General features: G+C 38.5%; 1 protein-coding gene across 8 annotated transcripts in view; it reads left to right on the top strand.

Annotated features, from left to right (window-relative positions):
- The window catches only part of LOC129733074 (unconventional myosin-IXb-like), a 120,325-nt gene that overhangs the window by 37,748 nt on the left and 62,500 nt on the right, over positions 1-20,077 (top strand). For 2 of the 8 annotated variants that reach the window (XM_055694635.1, XM_055694631.1), the window contains exon 1: positions 18,153-18,361. The exons of 2 other annotated variants lie outside the window; for them this stretch is intronic. In XM_055694635.1, the coding sequence (XP_055550610.1) occupies positions 18,239-18,361 (123 nt within the window). In that variant the 5' untranslated portion in view covers positions 18,153-18,238. Of the gene's footprint in view, positions 1-6,022; positions 6,140-18,152; positions 18,362-20,077 lie in introns of those variants that run through there. 4 more of the 8 variants (XM_055694632.1, XM_055694633.1, XM_055694638.1 and 1 more) reach the window with 4 other exon arrangements.

Raw genomic sequence — 20,077 nt, 5'->3', positions numbered from 1 at the left:
ATAATTGTTGTGAAAAATTGTGAAAAGAAAGTCAGATTTACATAAGGAAAATATCCTAATATAAATAATCGAATCTAAAATGATATTTAATCGAATGATATATAATCGAGTCCAACATAAATATGACTTCGATTATACCACGATCGAAAAAAATTCGCATCAAATATTTGAAACATGTTTTTTTTATTTCCGCTTATTTTCCGTCGGTTTAGTTCCGCCACTGTTGTTGTGCCAATCACCGACGCCCGGGTGCTTCCTAAGGCCAGAAAACGGCCTAAATAGAAAATAATTCCAAATTGAGCTCAGAATCGCTGAAAGTGCATCCTAAGGCCGGAAAAAGCCAAAATATAAGGGTCATTCCATACGAAGTGACCACGAAAAGGCACAAACTTGGACACGACCATCACAGATTTTGCTTAAAGTTGGGGGAATTATTCATCTAGGTAATATGAGCAAATCTCGAGATATAGCATTTTTACGAAAATAGTTCTAAATTTCGTTATTAATTTTTCGTATAAATGTTATATCTCAAGATTGGCTCATATTACCACGGAGTGGTCAGTGCTTCTTAAGTAAAATTTTCTGAGAAACACGATGAAACCATCAAATTTAAAATAAAACTAGCTGCATTGGCCGAAAAATGCAAATTTAATTTTAAAATACAAAAATAATCTACACTTCCGGACAAAACAATATTTTTTCTGGATTCCTTGGTTTATTTTCTCCAAAATTCACCTATCACTATTTTTCGGGTGTCTTACGTCTATAAATTATAAAATAAAATAATTACGAAATTTACAACTTTTTTCGTAAAAATATTATATCTCGAGATATTACCTCGGGATGATAGTTGTTTATGTGGAATTTTCCAAGGAACACGATGAAATTATCAAATTTAAAATAAAAATGGCTGCATTTGCCGAAAAATGTAAATTTAGTTTTCAAATACAACTTCCGGTCAAAACTTATATTTTTTCTGGACTCCTTGGTTTATTTTCTTCAAAAATTATCTATCAGTATTTTTAGGACATCTTACGTCTATGAATTGTAAGAAAAAGAAAAAAGAGATTTTGAACAAAAATTGCGTGACTTTGCAATAAACAAAGTGACAGAAGATAAATAATTCCCCCAACTTTGAGCAAATTCTGTGATGGCCGTGTCCAAGTGGCATGTACATTTCGTATGGAATGACCCATAAAATGATCCCAAATTCAGCTCAGAATCGCAGGAACGTGCTTCCTGAGGTCAGAAAAGGCCAAAATAGAAAATGATCGCAAAATGAGCTTCCTAAGGCCAGAAGAGGTTAAAAATAAATAAATAACATAAATAAAAAAAAAGGACAGAAAAGGCCAAAATAGAAAATGATCCCAAATTCAGCCCGAGGCCAAAATAGAAAATGATTCCAAATTGAGCTCAGAATCGCCGAAAAGTGCTTCCTAAGGTCAGGAAAGGGTAAAATAGAAAATGATCCCAAATTTAGCTCAGAATCGCAGGAACGTGCTTCCTGAGGCCAAAAAAAGGCCAAAATAGAGAATAGAAAATGATCCCAAATTGTGCTCAGAATCGCAAAAAAGTGCTTTCTAAGGCCAGAGAAGTCCAAAATAAAAAATGATCGCGAATTGAGCTCAGAATCGCCAAAAAGTGCTTCCTAAGGTCAGAAAAGGCCAAAATAAGAAATGATCCCAAATTGGGCTCAGAATCCCAAATTGAACTCATAATCGTCGAGAAGTGCTTCGAAAGGACAGAAAAGGTCAAAATCGAAAATGATCCCAAATTGAGTTCAGAATCGCCAAAAAGTGCTTTCTAAGGCCAGAGAAGTCCAAAATGAAAAATGATCGCAAATTGAGCTAAGAATCGCCAAAAAGTGCTTCCTAAGGCTAGAAAAGGCCAAAATAGAAAATGATTCCAAATTGAGCTTAGAATCGCCGAAAAGTGTTTCCCAAGGGCAGAAAATGCCCTAATTAGAAAATGATTCCAAATTAAGCTCAGAATCGCCGAAAAGTGCTTCTAAAGGCTAGAAAATGCCAAAATAGAAAATGATCCCAAATTGAACTCATAATCGCCGAAAAGTGCTTCTGAAGAACAGTAAAGGCCAAAATAGAAAATAATCCCAAATTTAGCTCAGTAAAGGCCAAAATAGTCATCTCAGCATTTTTCAGTTACCTTTCTCAGCATTTTTCAGTAGAAAAAAATTTCAGCATTTTTCACGGTTTTTACTTCTGAACGTCTCATGGACGTACGATTATGACAGGAGTTAGATAAAAGTTGCGGAAGGATGTCTTTTAGGAAAATGTCTTAATTTTCATTTCATTTGAAATTAGCTTGAGCTTGAACAAGTGAAGTTCCGCTTTCTATAGATCGATATTGGCGCCGGCTACGTCTCATGCTCGGTTAGAGAAGGAAAGAAGGAAGTGTTACAATTTTTGTTGCTAGAGACCGAGTTTACATCTGCATCTCTCTCTCCTCTCTCTGACGATTGTTACAGAAGGGAAGGTCACTTTGTCACTGTGTTAAGTGACTGTTATTTATACTTTAGCCCTTCCATCTACGTGCCTATAGACTCTTCACTGCTCTTTTTTACCGAACCTCGTTAGTTACTCCTGCCAAGTATCGGCCATTATAATTGCCTGGAAATCCAACTGTGCGTGAATTATTTTTCTTCTGGAAATAAGCGTGTGGGAAGGGTCGAAGTAAAGGAATGGAAGGAAGCCTGAGAATAAACCCATTCGTAAAAGTCCCCTCTGACAGTCTCTGAATCAGGCCCGGATTTAAGGTCTTAAGCCAGACGTGAAGACAGAGTGGAGACCTTTTCTTTTTCTCGTCACCTTCCAGCGACGCGTTAAGTCAATTCAAAATTTAAAATTTTCCTACATCTTTTTTTTAAAGAAAAGAGGGCCCCACAAAAATATCACAAAAAAAATGAATTTGAGATCCTTTAGTTGCTAAAACTCTTTTGAACAATTCAAAGTGCTGAACAATTCAAAGGCACTCTTGAAGAAATTTTTTTTTTAGAATAGTTTTCTGTGTTTCAGGCAGTTTATTCATGAAACTCATCCATTGATTATTTCTCGCTACCACTTTTCGTTATTCAGATATATCGTTGTTTTATAAAAACTTCGTTTTTTAGAAAACGAAGCAAAGAAAATGGACGGACAAATTTTGAAACTAACAACAGAAAGTCAATAAAATGGAGCAACATGTTTGAAACTATGAAAAACAGTTGCACGTCAAATTGCTTAGTAGGTACAGACAAAAATTGGACAAAATGTACGATTACAAAAAATGGACTTCTTCCGTATATCGATACTGGAGCATTTTAAATATTTCCTTTTTCGCACTTTATCTGGTATACTGACACTGAAGCATTGTTTTCCTGTATAATATATTACTGCCTTAGCAGTGAATCTCACATAATGACGTTACTAAAGATGTTCGTGGTGTTGTGACAACAACTACAGGATAGCAGCTACGTTATGAATACAACACATTTTAGCCGTCACAAATGCGTTGTTAATGCTATTATTATTATCATTAATACGCTAAATGAACAAAACAGGCGCAGCACCGGCCTAATCCAGTTGTACTGTTGAAAGCCTGGATCGTGCCCGATTATGATTCCTCCATGTTCCAGCAGCAATTAGCAGCAGGCAGAACTAATACCTGATTAAACCTTGGGGGTGAAATTTCAATCACGAACTGCTCACCGAGTGATGTCAGCACTATAACTGGTGTGGCCATGAATCAAACCAATCGCGCGTTCCCATAATGATTGTTTGTTTCATGTTTTTCCGGGTAATACTTGTTCGACTCCGTCGCACTGGTTAAGTCAGTTGTGGGTTATCAATTTGAACGGCTCCTTTCGAGAGAAAAAAATATTACAAACTCGGTTAACTGATAACGACGCTCACATCGATAACGTCGAGTTTACAGCCAGGTCAATAGGAAATCACCTTGACTGAGTGGGGGAAAATAAATCATCGACAGTGATAGCCGGCACAATCAGTTTGTCTCCAAAACGGCAGGTGTGTGTTGTGCGCGTTCGCGTTCCTCGGTATGCTCTTGAAATTCATATGCAAATCGTCGCGGTGCGTTTTATGTACTGGCCCACATACTAGCGAGATAGCCGGCATAGGCTGAAGTGTTACTTCCGATTCTGATATTCGTAATACCCGGCTAAAGTTGATCGTCCTTATGGGATAGAGTGAGTGGCGCGACACGAAGGATGGTTCGAAGAATTAAATCTGCGCCATCTCTCACTCGTACCTGTGACTCGTACGCAATGTTTATTTGAATTCCAACCGCCCACGTGCCGAGCGGCGACCACGGCAGGGAAGGCGCGATTTTCATCCGTTTATTTTAAGCGATCGAGCAAGATACTGCCTAAATTGCTTCTAATTGAATGATCACTGCAGGGTGTTTGTTTTGGCAATTACCTTCATTCGAATGTAAACAAGATTCGGTAATTATATCGTCGATTTAAGAGAGTTATTTTCTGCTGCTGCTGCTACTGCAGCGTGCGTTATACGACGAGGAGGATATCGGTATGACGCAGTAATTTGATATCTGAAATTGATAATGCTCGTAGAAATCAATGGATTGTCCCGGCAGTAGTGGTAGTGGTGGTCTAGGTTTGTTTTCCGATTTGTTTATTTCTTTTATTTAAATGGTCAGGTCGGGCATCTTTTTTCCCATTGCGGCATTTTTCCCTGCACGAATGTTTTGTAGTTCCGGATTGTCAGTGTTCAATAAAATTTTATTATTTGAACCTGAATTCCTAGGCATAATTCAGAACAAATTGACTAATTTTAATTCACGATGTACGATTTATGAGTTACTAATTTTCGAAGCAGGTTACGTCCAAACAAATAGGAAAAAATCTCTAAATTTTTTTACGGAAAATTGATGACTAATAACTTACTAAATTTTATTTTCAACTCGCTCTGATGTTTTTTTTTTAAATTTCGGACTGCGTACGTTATGTCGTAAAATGCTACAATGCGCTTTCTTCAATTTTTGGGGTGATGGGGTCAAAACCCTAAAATAACATTGGTGTGCATTCATGTGCACAGCCATGTTCCCAATAATTTCCGGTTTCCATAAAATAAACTGTTATCTACATCTGGTACAAATTTGGAAACTTTATGACTTGTTCGCTTACCTTACCTCACACTATATTGTATTAAATCGACGACATTTATGACATACTACCTCCGGTTGTCCATTAATCACGCTTGTTTACCCCAAACATTCCCGAATGTCCCGGCTTCTAACTCAGGAAAATCGGAGCAAACTTGTAACCCCGCGCTTTTTGCACACGTACAGCGCCAACTGGAAGCGTAAACATAAATTCCTACAAATCACCCCGTGAAACTGAAAATTCGGACGCTTCCAGTGTCGGAGCGGTTGTCTGTTCCGTTGCCGGGGCTCAACTTCAATCACTGATGACTTAATTGTGTTTAGCGTGCGTGTTTACGTCTACGTCAAAGTCTGATTCAATTAATATATTGTATTTACAGTGTGCGCTATATCCCCTCACACTCGATTATTTCAATGTTCATATTTTGCGAACAACTGAACCCCACGCGTGCTCCCTCCGCTCCTGTGCGCTCGGGTTCGGGTGAATTTTTTCATGTAGTTCTGTATATACATATCCACAAGAGACGGGCGCCGCGAAACCAATCTGTTTGCGATAGAATTCAATGATCACTTTCCCCTTTGGGTTCGCAGATTTAGACAACAGACTAGTGGACCGGTTTTGAAATTGAGGGTGGCAGCTGTGGGAGAAAATCTCGTTCTCGATCCAGCACCGCCATGAGATGCAAATAGGTTGCTCTACCCTGAATTCCTTCCAATTCTGCGAGTGTGGCGGGACTAGTCTGAAGAATCGACCGACTGAGAAGTGCTGAATTTAATAGATCCTACAACAGTAGTGAATCGCGCGGCGGGAGATTTCGCAACTGGTTGCAGTCGTGAAGTCCTTCTCGCCAGGGATTTTTAGTATCGATCTACCGTTCGTCGGAAGTGTTACTGCTGCTGCTGCTACTACTGCTACTCAGTCAAGAACACCGATTGCCTTATTCACCTCTTACCGCCGTAAACATGGTGCATGTGTTTTCTGTTCGGTGATTATTATCTATAAGTGAGATCCAAAGTACTTCAATTGGCAGCCGAGTTAACCGAGTAGTGCATTAGAATCTGCGTGACGAATCGCGAGGGAAAAGCGTGACAACAAGTGTGCTCTTGCGTTATTAGTAATCTGCTTGAAGGCCCGTAGTAGTGTACTGACTGTGCAATTTAATTGATTCCACTTGATTTGCTGAAACCGCGTGGCTTCGGCCGGCGTCGGTCGTACGGTATATTCCGGTGAAGGGAAATGAGTCACGGACGTTCGGGTTGTGGAGTGCGGCACAGTGGCGAGCATACCGCTCGAAGCAGCTGCCCTCAAGTAGTGATTTGCCGGCAGTCATCGTTGGTGCTCTATGGGTGTCGTGGAAAAAAAGGAGGAGCAGGGGCGGGATGTGTGTGTAAGCGTTGAGGGCTGACCAATGCGCGAAATTTAGCGTGGCGATACGGTCGTTTGTCGCGCTCCGCGGTGTGGCGTCTGGCCGGCATTTTTTGGCAGCTGCAAAGATGTTTTGGAAGTTTGTCATCCGGAGGAAACATTTGTTAAATCGTGAAGTGGGATACGGAGGAGATTGTCCAGTGTGGTGTTTTTTTTTTCGTTGTTGTGAAATGTCGTGCTGGTGGTGTAAAGAGGCGAACTAATTCAGTGATATGTCGATCGAAATGAGTAAACTGAGAATGACTGATAAGAAGTCATGGTTGTGCTTTGTCAGAAATTATCGAATGAACATTCGAGAGTTGTTTTAGTAGTTTGTTCGGTTAGTTTCAGTGAAGACAGTGAAAAGTATAAACAAGTTCAAAGTACATTCAACTTAAATCATTCTTACTTAATTCAGAATATTCATCCTCTATTCTGTTTATAGTATTCAATAGATCAACCAAAGTAACATCAGTGGATTCGATAATATTAGTGTCACGTTCAGCTTCTTCCCTAAATATTATTGAAATGGGACAGAAGTTTCGCCCAATTAATATGTTACACCTTAAGGCGAATGATTTTCAAAACTATTATCATGGACCTGCTAAATCAATATTCAAACAATTATGATTTGCTCATTTTCTATTTTGCACCTTGTACCTTAAACCGTTTGGGCACTGTAGGAATAAATAAAAGGCTTGAACAAGGAGATTTCTACTCATGATGCTGGTTTGGGTTTTTGAGGCGACCCTCCCAATTGGTCTCGAGGTACGATGCTGGTCTAACGAGCCAGTCGTTGTGTAGGTTGGAGTCTCAGCTCGGAAGAGACTGTTAGTGTCAGTAGGATCGTAGCTCTAGCCCGTAATTGTCCTGTACACTAAAACAGTTGGCTGCGAAGTCTGTGTATAATAAACAGTAGGTCGAGCTCCGAATCGGAATGTAGCACCAAGGCTTTGCTTTACTTTTTACTGCTTTAGGTTGACGAAAAAATGGTTTCTTGTACCTTTGCATGCAATTAAAGTTCAACCTGATAGGGATCGTTCTCCGTTATTTTTGGTTAACTTAAATTTTCTTATCGTGCGGCAATCAGCTATTATCGCAATTCATTAGTTTGTGTATTTGAAAATATAAAAAATCTACTGCCTATATGAAATTTTTTTCAATAACTGAAAAAAAAAAACATAATATAAAAATTGCTCTCAACATATTTTTTTTCTCTGTGGAGCTAAAGTATTCTTTTGTACCAGATAATATGATCAACTTCCAATACCAATCCAATCCAATACCATTTTTTTTTTTCAAAACTTTAGTTTCATGACAAAGCTGTGCAATTCCACGAAAAACCATTTTATTCGACCAATTTTAATCTGGCTAAAACATGGCTAAAATAACAGGTGCTGAGGCTTGTCGTTTCTCCTCAGAGAATCATTAGCGTGTAGGACTGCGAAAACAACTGCTCTCACACTGGTGGGTAACACGCACTTGCTTGAAGAGAGCTGCGAATGGTTTGTATCTGATGAGCTTGCAAAAAACACCGCAGCAAATCTGAAATATCTTTTCAGAGAGATAATAAACTGGTGCGAGTTATCTCACACGAAAGGACATTACGTACAATAACTATTGTGTAGAGCTCACTGAAGTGCTTTTACTGCGTGTCTCTTAAGGGGTTATATAGCTTTTTAGTTACCAAAAAATCGAATTTTTTTTAGTGCATTATCTTGAAGTACAACATCTTGAGAACATTTTTACAAATTTACATGAAGCTCTCAGCAATAGGGAGAAAGTTAGAGCGATTTGCACCGCGCCTCGCCACGGCCGCACAATCTAAACTTGAAACTTTATACGCGTTTGTCTCGGGATGGTGTTTCTCAAAAAATGACTTTGCAGTGTTTACGATTGCGGTGAATCTACTGAACCGATTTTCTTCATCTTCTGTTTTAAATGTTCGTTATTAAATTCCCCGGTCGTTGAACGATCGGTTTTTGATACACGAAGTTCAACTTTGCCGGAAAAACTATTTTAATGTAATTTTCAGCGCTCAAAAACGCTTCCGTTTGCACTGAAAAAACATAATAAACGATCGTTCAGATACCCGGCACAATTCTAAACAAATAAAATTATACGAGATTTTTTATTTCAGTTGAACTGCTGCGTCGCTATCGTAAACACCGCAAACCTCTGACAAAAAAAATTATGGGAAAACGGCCATTACTCCTCAAATAATTAGTATTTCTTATGAACAAACGTGTTTTGTTGTTGTTGAATAATTGAACTTTTAGAAAGTTACTACTTCGATGCAATAAAAAAGGTCTACATGCTTTAAAAAAATTCCAAACTATGCACTTTTCTCTCGAGCAAAAAGGTATATAACCCCTCAATCATATATCAAATGAGCAAAGCATCTAGGTAGCAAAGCAGATTGCCTTGTTTGCTTTGCATCTCGAAATTTAAAAAAAAATCTAGCCGCCCATCACGCAAGCTTGCTCTTCGAAAACTTTCGAGTTTATCTCAACAGTGCGCACCGCGGTGTACTAATGTGTATTCCCACTAGAGTGATTCACCACTCTAGTTCCGCTCAGTTGTGGTGTAAGCAGCAAGTGCATTATTTTTTCTGCGAGCGGCAGAAACCCAGCACAAAGCAGAAGAAAGAAATGTGAGTGCCAAACACTGCTACATGGTGCGATGCGCTCATGCTGAGCAAGAAGGGAGCGTGGATGCTCCTATGGGCTAGAGATGTCGTTTTGTGCTAATAGTGTTTTTTAAATTTACGATTCATTTGTGAAACGAGGTTATGTAAAAAGGCTATTGTTGCTTACAAATATTTTTAGATCCAGAATGGTTTGTTCGATGGGTGTGACGTCTTTGGCAAAGTTGTAGATAATAATTTTGCTAATATATTTTTAGAGCCAAAATGGTTCCAGTATGGTGTCTTCGGCAAAGTTGTCAGTACGGTGTCTTCGGTCAAAGTTGTAGATTGTAATTTTGCTCTCCAAAATAAAATATGAGTCATTCCATGCGAAGTGCACATACAGTGTTGGCGAAATAATAAATACACTTGCAGTGTTGGATAATTTTCCATATTCGGTGATTCCGAAAGTTTTTTTGCGTTTTCAAGCAGGCGAAAAAAACAAACACATTTTTAAAATTATTATTTCTCTACATATCGTTAGTAAAGTGACCTTTTAGGTTACAAAACTCACTTTCAATATTTTGTGGCATATCCTCTGTTTCTTAAAATCATATTCGAGGATCTGGAAATTGAGCTGGAAATTTTCTCGACTCAGCACTGGTACACGGTATATCGTTGTACTTATCCTACAACATGCAAAAGGTGCCGAAAACAATACCGATAACGAATACCGATAACGAATTCACCAAGCGGGGGCCTAGTGTGGTTGGTATCGTCTCCGCCAACCACGCTCGACGCCTGGGTTCGAATCCCACCGCCGACATAGGTGTCGATGGTTGTGAGGTGGCGTGATCCACTCACAACCAACCCAACTGGTCTAGATTCAATCCTAGCCGACACCGGGAGATTTTCTGAGGCGAAAAATCTCTGGGATCACGCCTTCCATCGCATGAGGAAGTGAAGCCGTTGGCGCCGGTCCGTTAATAAACGGGTCGTGAGTTAGGGTCCTGGGTGTGGAGTCGTCTCCCTGGGCGTCGGTGATTGGCCACAACAGTGGCGGAACTAGACCGACGGAAAATAAGCGAGAATAAAAAAAAACGAATTCTCTCAACTAATCTCAACTCTCAAATCAATTCAACAATTTATTTTCGTTTGAAAATCATTTTCGTGTTTTCAATACTGTATGTTTAGGATCGTTATACTGCATTAAGATCCAGCGAAGTGGCATGTTTTCTTCGGCATATGGAAGCATCACGCTACGCAAAATATCTACATAGTCGTTAGTATTCATAGTCTATGTCATAAAATGAATTGGTTCCACACCAGCATCAGAAGATATTTAACTTATTATAAAATGTTTGTGATCTTTTCTTATTTTTTTGTCTTACGGTGTATATTTTTTTCTGGAAGGACGAAATTACTGTTTACAACTTTGCTGAAGACATTATAATAGTCAAACAAACCACTGTAACTTTAATTTTTCTTCTCTATCGAAAATTTTATCTTTTTTGTGTCTCATTTTTCCACAATCCATTAAACCATTAAAGTTTAGCCTAACCTTTTGCAATTTTAATAGATATTCAACTTTAAATTTATTTTCGATTTTTTTCTGTTGAAAAAATAACAAGTGGGACTATCATATCTCAGTCGTTACCTTTTCATCCAACACTATTCATTGGTATAAATCTCTGGAAATAATGTTGGTGACTCTGAGTAGTTTTAAAATGGTAACTGCGGTATTTTTATTGATAACTATCTGATACAACAATTCAAGTTATTATGTAGTTCTACGTCAACCTTCCACTCGTGGTTTTGCGTACAACCCGTCTGTTATTGAAATCGGTTTGCAGCAAGAACGAAGGAAATCCATCGATAAATAATCGACTTAAAAGGATTTCAAGTTGTATGCAGGAGAACCACTCCTACATCCATCTCAACACTGATATTCATCTCATCGTTCTCATTTGTCAAATTTACCGTCAAATTTTACTATTTTCTTCAAAGTAAAACTTCCTACCATTAGATTAGATCTAGAGGTAAAATAAAATTACTTTTACTTGGAAAAAAGTAGAACTTGGCGGTAAATTTGACAAATAAGAGCGATGGGATGATTATAGGTGTTGAGATTAATATAGGAATATATTTCATTCTATACCCCTCTCTATGTAGCGTAACTTACTGAAAGACGTAGTTCCCTTTCGAGAAGTTAAAATGGTACCGAATTATAATTTGCACTCAAAAATGCGGTATGTCTGAACAGAAATAGAACAAACACTAGTTCAACAGTCAGAGTGCAACTTTTATTTCTAACATCAAACCTCTTGAGAAAAAAATAAAAATTTCAATCATTCATTTGTTTTGTCCTGAAAAGGACAATGTGTGTTCAATTCAAATTTAAATACAACCAGCCTATCGCATCTTTGTGCTACTCCCCGACAGTCAGTGGAAATGGAAAACTGTTTTCAAACTAAAAATTAGACGGTATGCATAGTTTCACCTGAAGAATCGTAAAAAAAGTCTGTCGCTGCCGCTACCGCTACCACTACTCGCTGCTGATAAATAATGTCTGATGGTTGAACCATCCGATAGTAAAATGATTAGTTTGAGCAGAAGCAGGCTTTCATTTAGCTTAAAAAGTGCTTTCTCGGGTAACTGAGTGTATTAATATATTATTCTGCAGGAGTTCCGCAAGGTTCCCTCCTGGGCCCGGTGTTGTGGAATGTCATATACGACGAAGTGTTGAAGCTAAAGTTACCTGTAGGGGTTATGGTCGTCGACTGTGCAGACTACATTACGCTGGATGTCTACGGCGAGTCGATCGGAGAGGTCGAGCGGACGGTTGCACACTGCATACGCAATGTCGAGTACTGAATGCACTCTAGGAAACTGGAGTTAGCGTACCATAAGGTGGAGTTGTGAATAACCCTAAATCAGAGCAACAGGCGAGGGTCAGAGTCGGAGACTGCACCATTACCTCAAAGCGTTTTTTGAAACTCGTGAGGGTTATGGTTGACGACAAGCTTTACCTTTGAAACTCTATGTCTGTAACAGAGCCAACGTCTGTTGCGAGTAGCTATAGACTGTAGCTAGGGTACAGACAAACTGGGAATTACCTACAGGTTCATGTGCCTGAGGGTTGCGTATCGTACGATGCAATCTACACCGACTTATTCCGGAAATATCTGGATGCATCCGGTGGCACCATAGAGAAAAGAACTTCCGTCTGACACAGATTCTGTCAGGCCATGGCTGCTTCAGTTAGTATTTACACTACAGGTGCGAGCATGCAGAGTCTCCCATGTGTCCTCAGTGCTAGCTAACTTCCAGTTTTCATGTGGTTAGCTATAAGGTATAGGAGTGAAGAACATGAAGCACTAAAAGCCACTTTCCGACGTAATACTTAACCGTCGCACAATAGTCGGAAAATTGATATTTCCGGCCAAAATTCATGTTTTTGTGCCAAAATGTTGGTTTTCCACTGTAGATGATTATGACATAAAAGAAAAGTTTTGTACTGACAAGGGGCTGTTCATAAACCACGTGAACTGAGGCAAATGTCATGTGTTTTCGAAAAAAAAAACGTAAATAACTCGTTACTGGAACGAGATGAACGATTACTGTTTTCAGCGAAGATGCAAATAATAGTGAAACGCTTCTTATGGTTTTGAGAGTTAGTTCGCGATTTGTCCGCAGAGATTGCGCACGAATCTAACTTTTGATAGGAACATCCAATAGATATGGTTTCTTCAGCAAAGTTGTAAAGCTATTCGATTCAAACAAAACCACTTAAGATGAAACGATTTAGTAAATCTCGATTGTAGAGCCACCAAATGTTTATACAGTTTTCTATGGTCTTGTTGTAAAAAACTGTTTTAAAACGGTGCTTGATCAATTCAATGCAATCATTTATAACATTTTCTGTTCTAGGTTGTATGAACAAACCCACTAAATCGATCTCATTAACTTCCTCGTGAGACATTGCTCGCTTCTTCATAAAACGCTTGATTTATTCAGAACTGTAAAGCACATAATGTTTCGTTTGCACATAATATTTCGTTTGCACCACATACACAAGCAATCAGACCTACTCAAAGTTATGAACTAGAACCAGTCAGCCATAAAAGAATATGAGCCGCATGATTCAAGAGCATAACAATATGTATGAGATTGCGGGTTTACGCGTGGAAGTAGTTGTGAGATTGATGGTTAACTCAATGGAATTTTGTGTATGAAAAACCTGTCTGCAATGTTGGAAAGTTCGACCATGAGAACCTCCATTTGTTTATGCTGTATGTCGACATATCCGGTACACAGCATCTGTTTCGGCTGTAACTGACGAGTAAAGCTCGAACCATTTGTTTAACTCTGGCAGTGATATTTGTGTTTGGTGAGAGAAGTTTGCGTGTGCTGTTTCATGGTCGTGTTTTCATAAAACAAACACTGGGAATAATTTTTGGGATGATATTTCATTTTTTTATTCGGTTTAGTATGATTTCACACGGGAGCTCCGTAGCCGCAAGGTTACAGAGTCTGCTTCGGTAAGCGGGTGGTCGTGGGTTCTAATCTTGGTAGAATCAGGCCATTTGGTTGTCAAATGACTTTAGCAAGGGTTCATTCTCAGGCTCCCCAACACGTACCCTTCCTTCAATTTGAGTTCTACAGTACCTCTGTCGACTCTCCTAACAAAAATAAGTTCCTATTATAATAAAACTGGTGTGAGTAACATATGAAAGTTCTCTCCAGGGAATTGTAATTAGGCGATATTGTTAGGATGGACAGAGGTTCGGTATAGTAGAGCAGTAAGCTTGAAACGGAAAGGTACAACTTACACACAAGCACGGCTATGAATGATAAGCGTTTCAGTCACTTCAATAGTGATACTGCCAATAATATGAAGGGCGGAGTACAGAAAAACCTGGACAATATCACAATAGATCTAAACTCTGGTCGCAGTGATAAGTCCACACAGAAAAAAATGATTTCACATGAATAATCGCTAAGCTTTTTAGCGATGTTGTAATGAGTTAACAAAATAAATTTAAGAAAAAAACTTTGCGTTGATAAAAAAACATCGTTTGAAAATAATAAAGATACACGCGGAAATCAATTTATTGCTAATATTACCCATTTTTTTTTTCAAACAAATGGAAAAAAAATGTTTTCACTAAAGTGTGTACAACTGAAGAATCATACTAATTTCAAGTTTTTCCAGTATATTTTCGAACTGATTTGCTTTGATTGCTATGGAGACATTGATAAGTCTATATAAAACTCCAAAAAATTGCATAAAAACCAAAAAATTTAAATTATCTTTTTCTACAAAAACGCAAATTTTCCGCAAACTTTTAACACATATTCTTGAAGGGCACAAGTAGGGCTCTCAGACACACTATCAGGTGCTGTGCTTACACGTGCTTACATGTTTTTGATGGTCAAAATTAGGAAAATTACGCATATTTTCAATGTGGCCTGCGACTGACTCTGTAGGGTTGAAATCCATTACCCTTCCTGTTTTAGGAAACTGATTTAATAAGCTTTCAATCATATGTGAGAATACCATGATAGCTTTAGTAGGTTTTTATATATTCCAAAATATTCAGAAAAACTATTTTTCTTCGTTTTTGAAATAGGTAACTTTGAAGGCATTTTTCAACATGAACCGTTTTTAATATCAAGATTTCATTCAAAAATTATGAAAATATAGATAAAATACTACAAAATCATGTGCTCAAAACATGCTGAATAGAAAATTCGTATTCTGGTAATTTTGGCCACTCTTTTATATAGGGACCGTCTTATGTGCGTCGTTCAGGAGAGATACATACTAAAGAGTGAAGGGGTTTTTGCAGTTATGAGTTATTGATGGCAAACGATGCCAAATACTATAAAGTTTCATCTCACAAAGACCCGTTTCAAAATTCACAATATTCCTAGAAATATAAGTAGATGTGCTTTTATTGCACAAAGCTAAAATATCCCTAAAAAGACGGAAAAATGAGGTTCCAACTCTTATCATTTGCTTATTACATGCACATCATAGACCCGAAAAAGTTCAATTAAAATAGGAAATCTTAAAATTGAAATTCTTCACGAAAATGAATTTTCAAACGCGTTTTTCTCGAAATTATGAATTTTGAGTTGTGCCAGTATTGAATTCAACTGACGATATTATATGCTGCACTAAACTGTTCATAGGCAACACTGCCGTTTATTTTTGATAGTCGCTATTTTAAAACTAAAGATGCATGAATACATGAAAATTTTACACTAGTAGTAGTTGCGAAAATCCTCATAACTCTTATCTTCAAGCATCTATAGTTCTGAAAAGAACCGATTCCATAATATTCAGTTAGAAATTCGTGCTACAGAACGCTGATAATCGCACCATGAATATTTTGCTTGACCGCGCATAATAAAGTTTGCTCTCCGCTGTGCCCTTCAGTAGCTGCGCCAGCAAAATATCCTGCAGCGAACGATGGTAACTGTTGCTGCCGTATGCAAAATAAAGGTGTAACATGTTCCGCAGTGCCTGGAAGTTGACTCGTATGCAGCTATCGTTTCTCAGTGTCGCGTACCTTTAACAGCTGCACTGCTCTCGCTTATGTGTAACAAACTAAACTGAAGCTGAATTTTCTACACGCAGTCTTTTGTATCGAGTTCAGAGCAGATTGTTGCAATTCAGGCGTGGCTACGTAGCTTGTAGAAAGAGGAACAAACCAAAACACCTTCGATACTACTGAGTGATTTTCATAAGCATAAAAAAAAAAGTTTTTGCTTTCCCGATGCGAAAATCATTCTGGTTCTTAGATTAACTAATTTTCGTTTCTAATATTTGGCTGATAACGGTGTTCGAGTGTGCACAAACATACAATTAAACCGGAAAATCACTCAATTTAGCAGTGAAATTTCTTGAAATGAGGGTTATGTCTTGTTGTGATAAACTATTCATAGGCACTGTTGAGTTTTGATTCGAATAGCCAGGAATCTAGCATACCGAACTTCTTTGAGCGCAAATATGTTAGCCGCTGAGTAGCTAGCTTTGCTCACAGGAGAAATGAACTTTCTTACGCAGGGGAGTTTGTCCCGGATGAGCCGCTTATCGAGCGAAATTGCCGAGATGAAATTTCATTAACGCGTGTACAGATTTCCAAAAAGCGTGAACTGCTTGCAATAAAAGTCACCATTTGCGATCGAAAACTTATTTATTTTACCGAGAGAGTACACAATTAACACATGCTCTTTACTTGACCACCTAGACGCTACTATTTTATTGAACAATTTCAGATTTCGATCAGCGAGATCGCGCCTACAGATTATCCGTTGCGGCCTAATATCTGTGTGCGTGAATCAGTAGAGATGATCAGTTTAACCGATATCGTTTGCCTATCATTCACGTTTAGGGTTCTAATCCTTTATAGCATGATATAATTTGTTATACAAATTCCAGTCTTAACAGGTACTACCGTTTATCTTTGGTGCGCCCTGGTCGTTATTGTAAAAATGATTATTGAGAAATAGATGAACATTTTACACTAGGAGTAGTTGTGAAAATTCTCGTAACTCTTATCTTCAAGCATTTATAGTTCTAAAAAGAACCGATTCGATAATCTTCAGCTCGAAATGTATGCTATAGAACGCTGATGATCGCACCACCACCGGTAGTATTGATTATTTTGTTGGCCGCGCATAAAATTTGCTCTCCGCTGTGCCCTTCAGTAGCTGTGCCAGCAAAATAACCTGCAGCGAACGATGGTAACTGTTGCTGCCGTATGGAAAATAAAGGTGTAACATGTTCCGCAGTGCCTGGAAGTTGACTCTTATGCAGTTCTCGTTTCTCAATGTCGCGTACCTTTAACAGCTGCACTGCACTCGCTTATGTGTAACAAACTAAACTGAAGCTGAATTTTCTACACGCAGTCTTTTGTATCGAGTTCAGAGTAGATTTTTGCCATTAGGGCGTGGCCACGCAGCTTAGACAAAGACGAACAAACCAAAACACTTTGTTGAGTCAAAATATGTAGGCAGTGGAATTTATTTCGTCCATATTATTGTTATCTGTGCTCGGGAAGCAAGCCAATAACGAGGGAAATGTATGGGAAAGCTTGACCTTGGAATTTTTCACCTTTTTCCACCATTAAGCAGCAAAGCAACAATGTTGAACATAATATCAAAAAATTGTTACACATTTAATCTATCCACCGACATATAAATGACTAAGATGCGTTAAGTCGTTCGCTTGCTATAACCGTTTGAAATCTGACGCAACATTTGCCAGTTTCATTTTCATTTTCACAAAGTGTAATCTAGTATAGAAAACAAAGACGTAGTCCTACGTCAAAAATCTTGATTTAACCATGAAGAAAATAGTCAAAGTTTTACAATTTTGACCAATTTTAATAATGCATCAACATTCGTCTACTTCTCTCAAATTCAAAACAGAGAATATCGTTGTGAATCGATTTGTTGATTTATCTGACTGTATTATCAGGTGCTGTCGATTGAGTACCCAAAATTCCATAGAATTCAAAGATAAGTCCATTATCATCAGATTTGTTTACTTAAAAGTAATCTTCAGACCATTATTGCAATCATTTTTGAACATTTTATAACCACTGACAACTGAAAGACTAGATGTATTCGGTTTGCCGACAATGACTGTGTCGCATGAAAGTCAATCGCTGACGATATCGCAGTTCAGTTTGGTGATGTGAACGTTTAGGCCAGTCTTGGAAGTAAGCTGCCAGAACAAGTAAGAAAAGCCACTTAATTCGGAGTGCCACTATCAGTAGGCAGCAGTCGCGACAAGGGTAGGATAAAGTGTTTTTAGTGACTGCAAATAAGCATTGTAGGTTTGAATGGTAGAAGTATTTTTGATAAAAAAAAAGAATATATTCGTTACATTTAGCAGACGTTTGCGCCACAGAATAGAAAAAAGCAAGTTTTATTGTGAGTGTCGGTGATGTGATATGCGTTGGTGCAGAAGACGCTCGCCCGGAAAGGGGTTTCTGAAAAGTGAGAAGCAGTCGTTCTTTTTTTCCAGCGCCATAGATAAGGAAACATACGTAGATATGGCTGGTACTAGTGTTGGTGAAGACGACAAAAGTGATGATAATAACCGTGGGAGCTCCCGCCGATGCAGGTTGCTGTACTATGATGATTTCGTCACGCTAGACTCGACGATTATGCTGAAGGTAAAAGCGAAATTTCGCTAGATTGAAATCTGAATTTCGCGAGAGATTAGAACATTCCTAACTGCTTTCGCACGGTCGGTATTAGGTTCCTGTAACATGCTCAAGACAAATTTTAATACTAATTTCTCAAGGGTTGATGGCAGATAAGGAGAAATTATCTTAGCATTGTCGTTAGATTTTTAAATGCCTTTTATACCTAATTATTCCTAGAAGCATGTTTAGAAACTCAGAAAAGTCAGTCAAAAATTTTTTTTAACCAACCAACCCTCTGGAATAACTTTAGTGCGGTCACGGAGCTGAAGAAAGCGTTGAACTATTCAAATGAGTTAAAATGACAACATTAATGTTCGCTGTATGCAAATGCCCATTGGAAGAGGCGCGCGCGCCCGGTTCAGCTCGAAAACAAGATTGGAAAAAGAAGATGACATACCAGCAGTAAGAAGCGACATCGCCATGTGATGCAAAAAAGCTGCTTCAGACGCTCCCGCCAAAAGTGTGATGGTTTTGTTCTTCCCGGATACAATGTTGGCTTGATTAGTGTTCCCATCATAGGCCAAAACGCCATTTTGCGAATTTTAAATCGTACTTTTATTTTGCGTCACTCTGACAAAAAATAAAGATGATATGTTCAAGCTTGATTCTTTCGGTAACAAACTTGCGCTGACTCAAACCTCGTTGATATGTTGTTTTTCGACTGTTATCATCAATTTTATTGGAATTAATCTGTAAATACTTTCCAATTGTTCAATTTAAGTGTTAGGATATATCAGATAGGAAGAAAGCTTCTCTAAACAACATCACACCTGATCATTCAATTTTAAATTGTTGTTCTGAAGATATATTTTCCAGAACCACAAACTTAATGCCAAAACTGGAGTTTATTTTGGCCGAGCCCTTAAACCCACTATTGCGAGAACTTGACCTTATTACGTCATCATAAATAAAACACCCCTTTTCTGCTGCCTGAGAACCCAGCATCCAACAAAGCACTAGACACACTGTAGAGTAAGTATACATACGCTATAACTTAACTGCTGCAGCGGAAGTTACAACATTTAAGTCTTTACCGTTCACCTAAGTATCATGTGCTGTCGACCGACCGGTTCCTAAGGTTTCTGACACCAATGCACTTCGCTTTAGTACTTAATCTACTACTACCACTACTACTACTAATACTTGTGGTGGACTATGCGAATGCAAATAAAAACTCACGCTGACTCTCCGTTTCCAGTTCAGTTTCTTACCTCACCCAGCGTTGCCAGGTATCCAGATTTAGCTGGATTATCCAGATTTTTGGACATGTATCCAGGTAAACAGCTTTGATGTCAAATTATCCAGATTTTTCATGGATGATCCAGATTTTATCCAGATTTTATTTTCTCTGTTCCGCAAAAAGGTCATCACTTCAATTTTGGCGCGAAATTTTGCAATTTTGTCACCTCAAATTTTGCGTACACCAAGACTTTTATCCGAAAAATTAACCTTTCACCCCACGAGATGACTGCCAGATTTTTATTTTGCCTTTTCCAGATTTTTTAAAAAACGACCTGGCAACGCTGCTCACCAGCAATTCACTCACGGAAAGTGTTTAGTAGATTTATAAGAGACATCCTTCGATCTGCGGCGGCACACCGACGGGGAGGGAATAGTGGACCACTCTTTGTAGCCACTACTGTCAAGAGTGGATACGCGATAAACACACGCAGAAAATAATTC

The sequence above is a fragment of the Wyeomyia smithii genome, chromosome 3 (genome assembly GCF_029784165.1).
Source record: "Wyeomyia smithii strain HCP4-BCI-WySm-NY-G18 chromosome 3, ASM2978416v1, whole genome shotgun sequence".
Classification (NCBI taxonomy): Eukaryota; Metazoa; Arthropoda; class Insecta; order Diptera; family Culicidae; genus Wyeomyia; species Wyeomyia smithii.
This window is presented reverse-complemented; position numbering and strand designations above follow the sequence as displayed.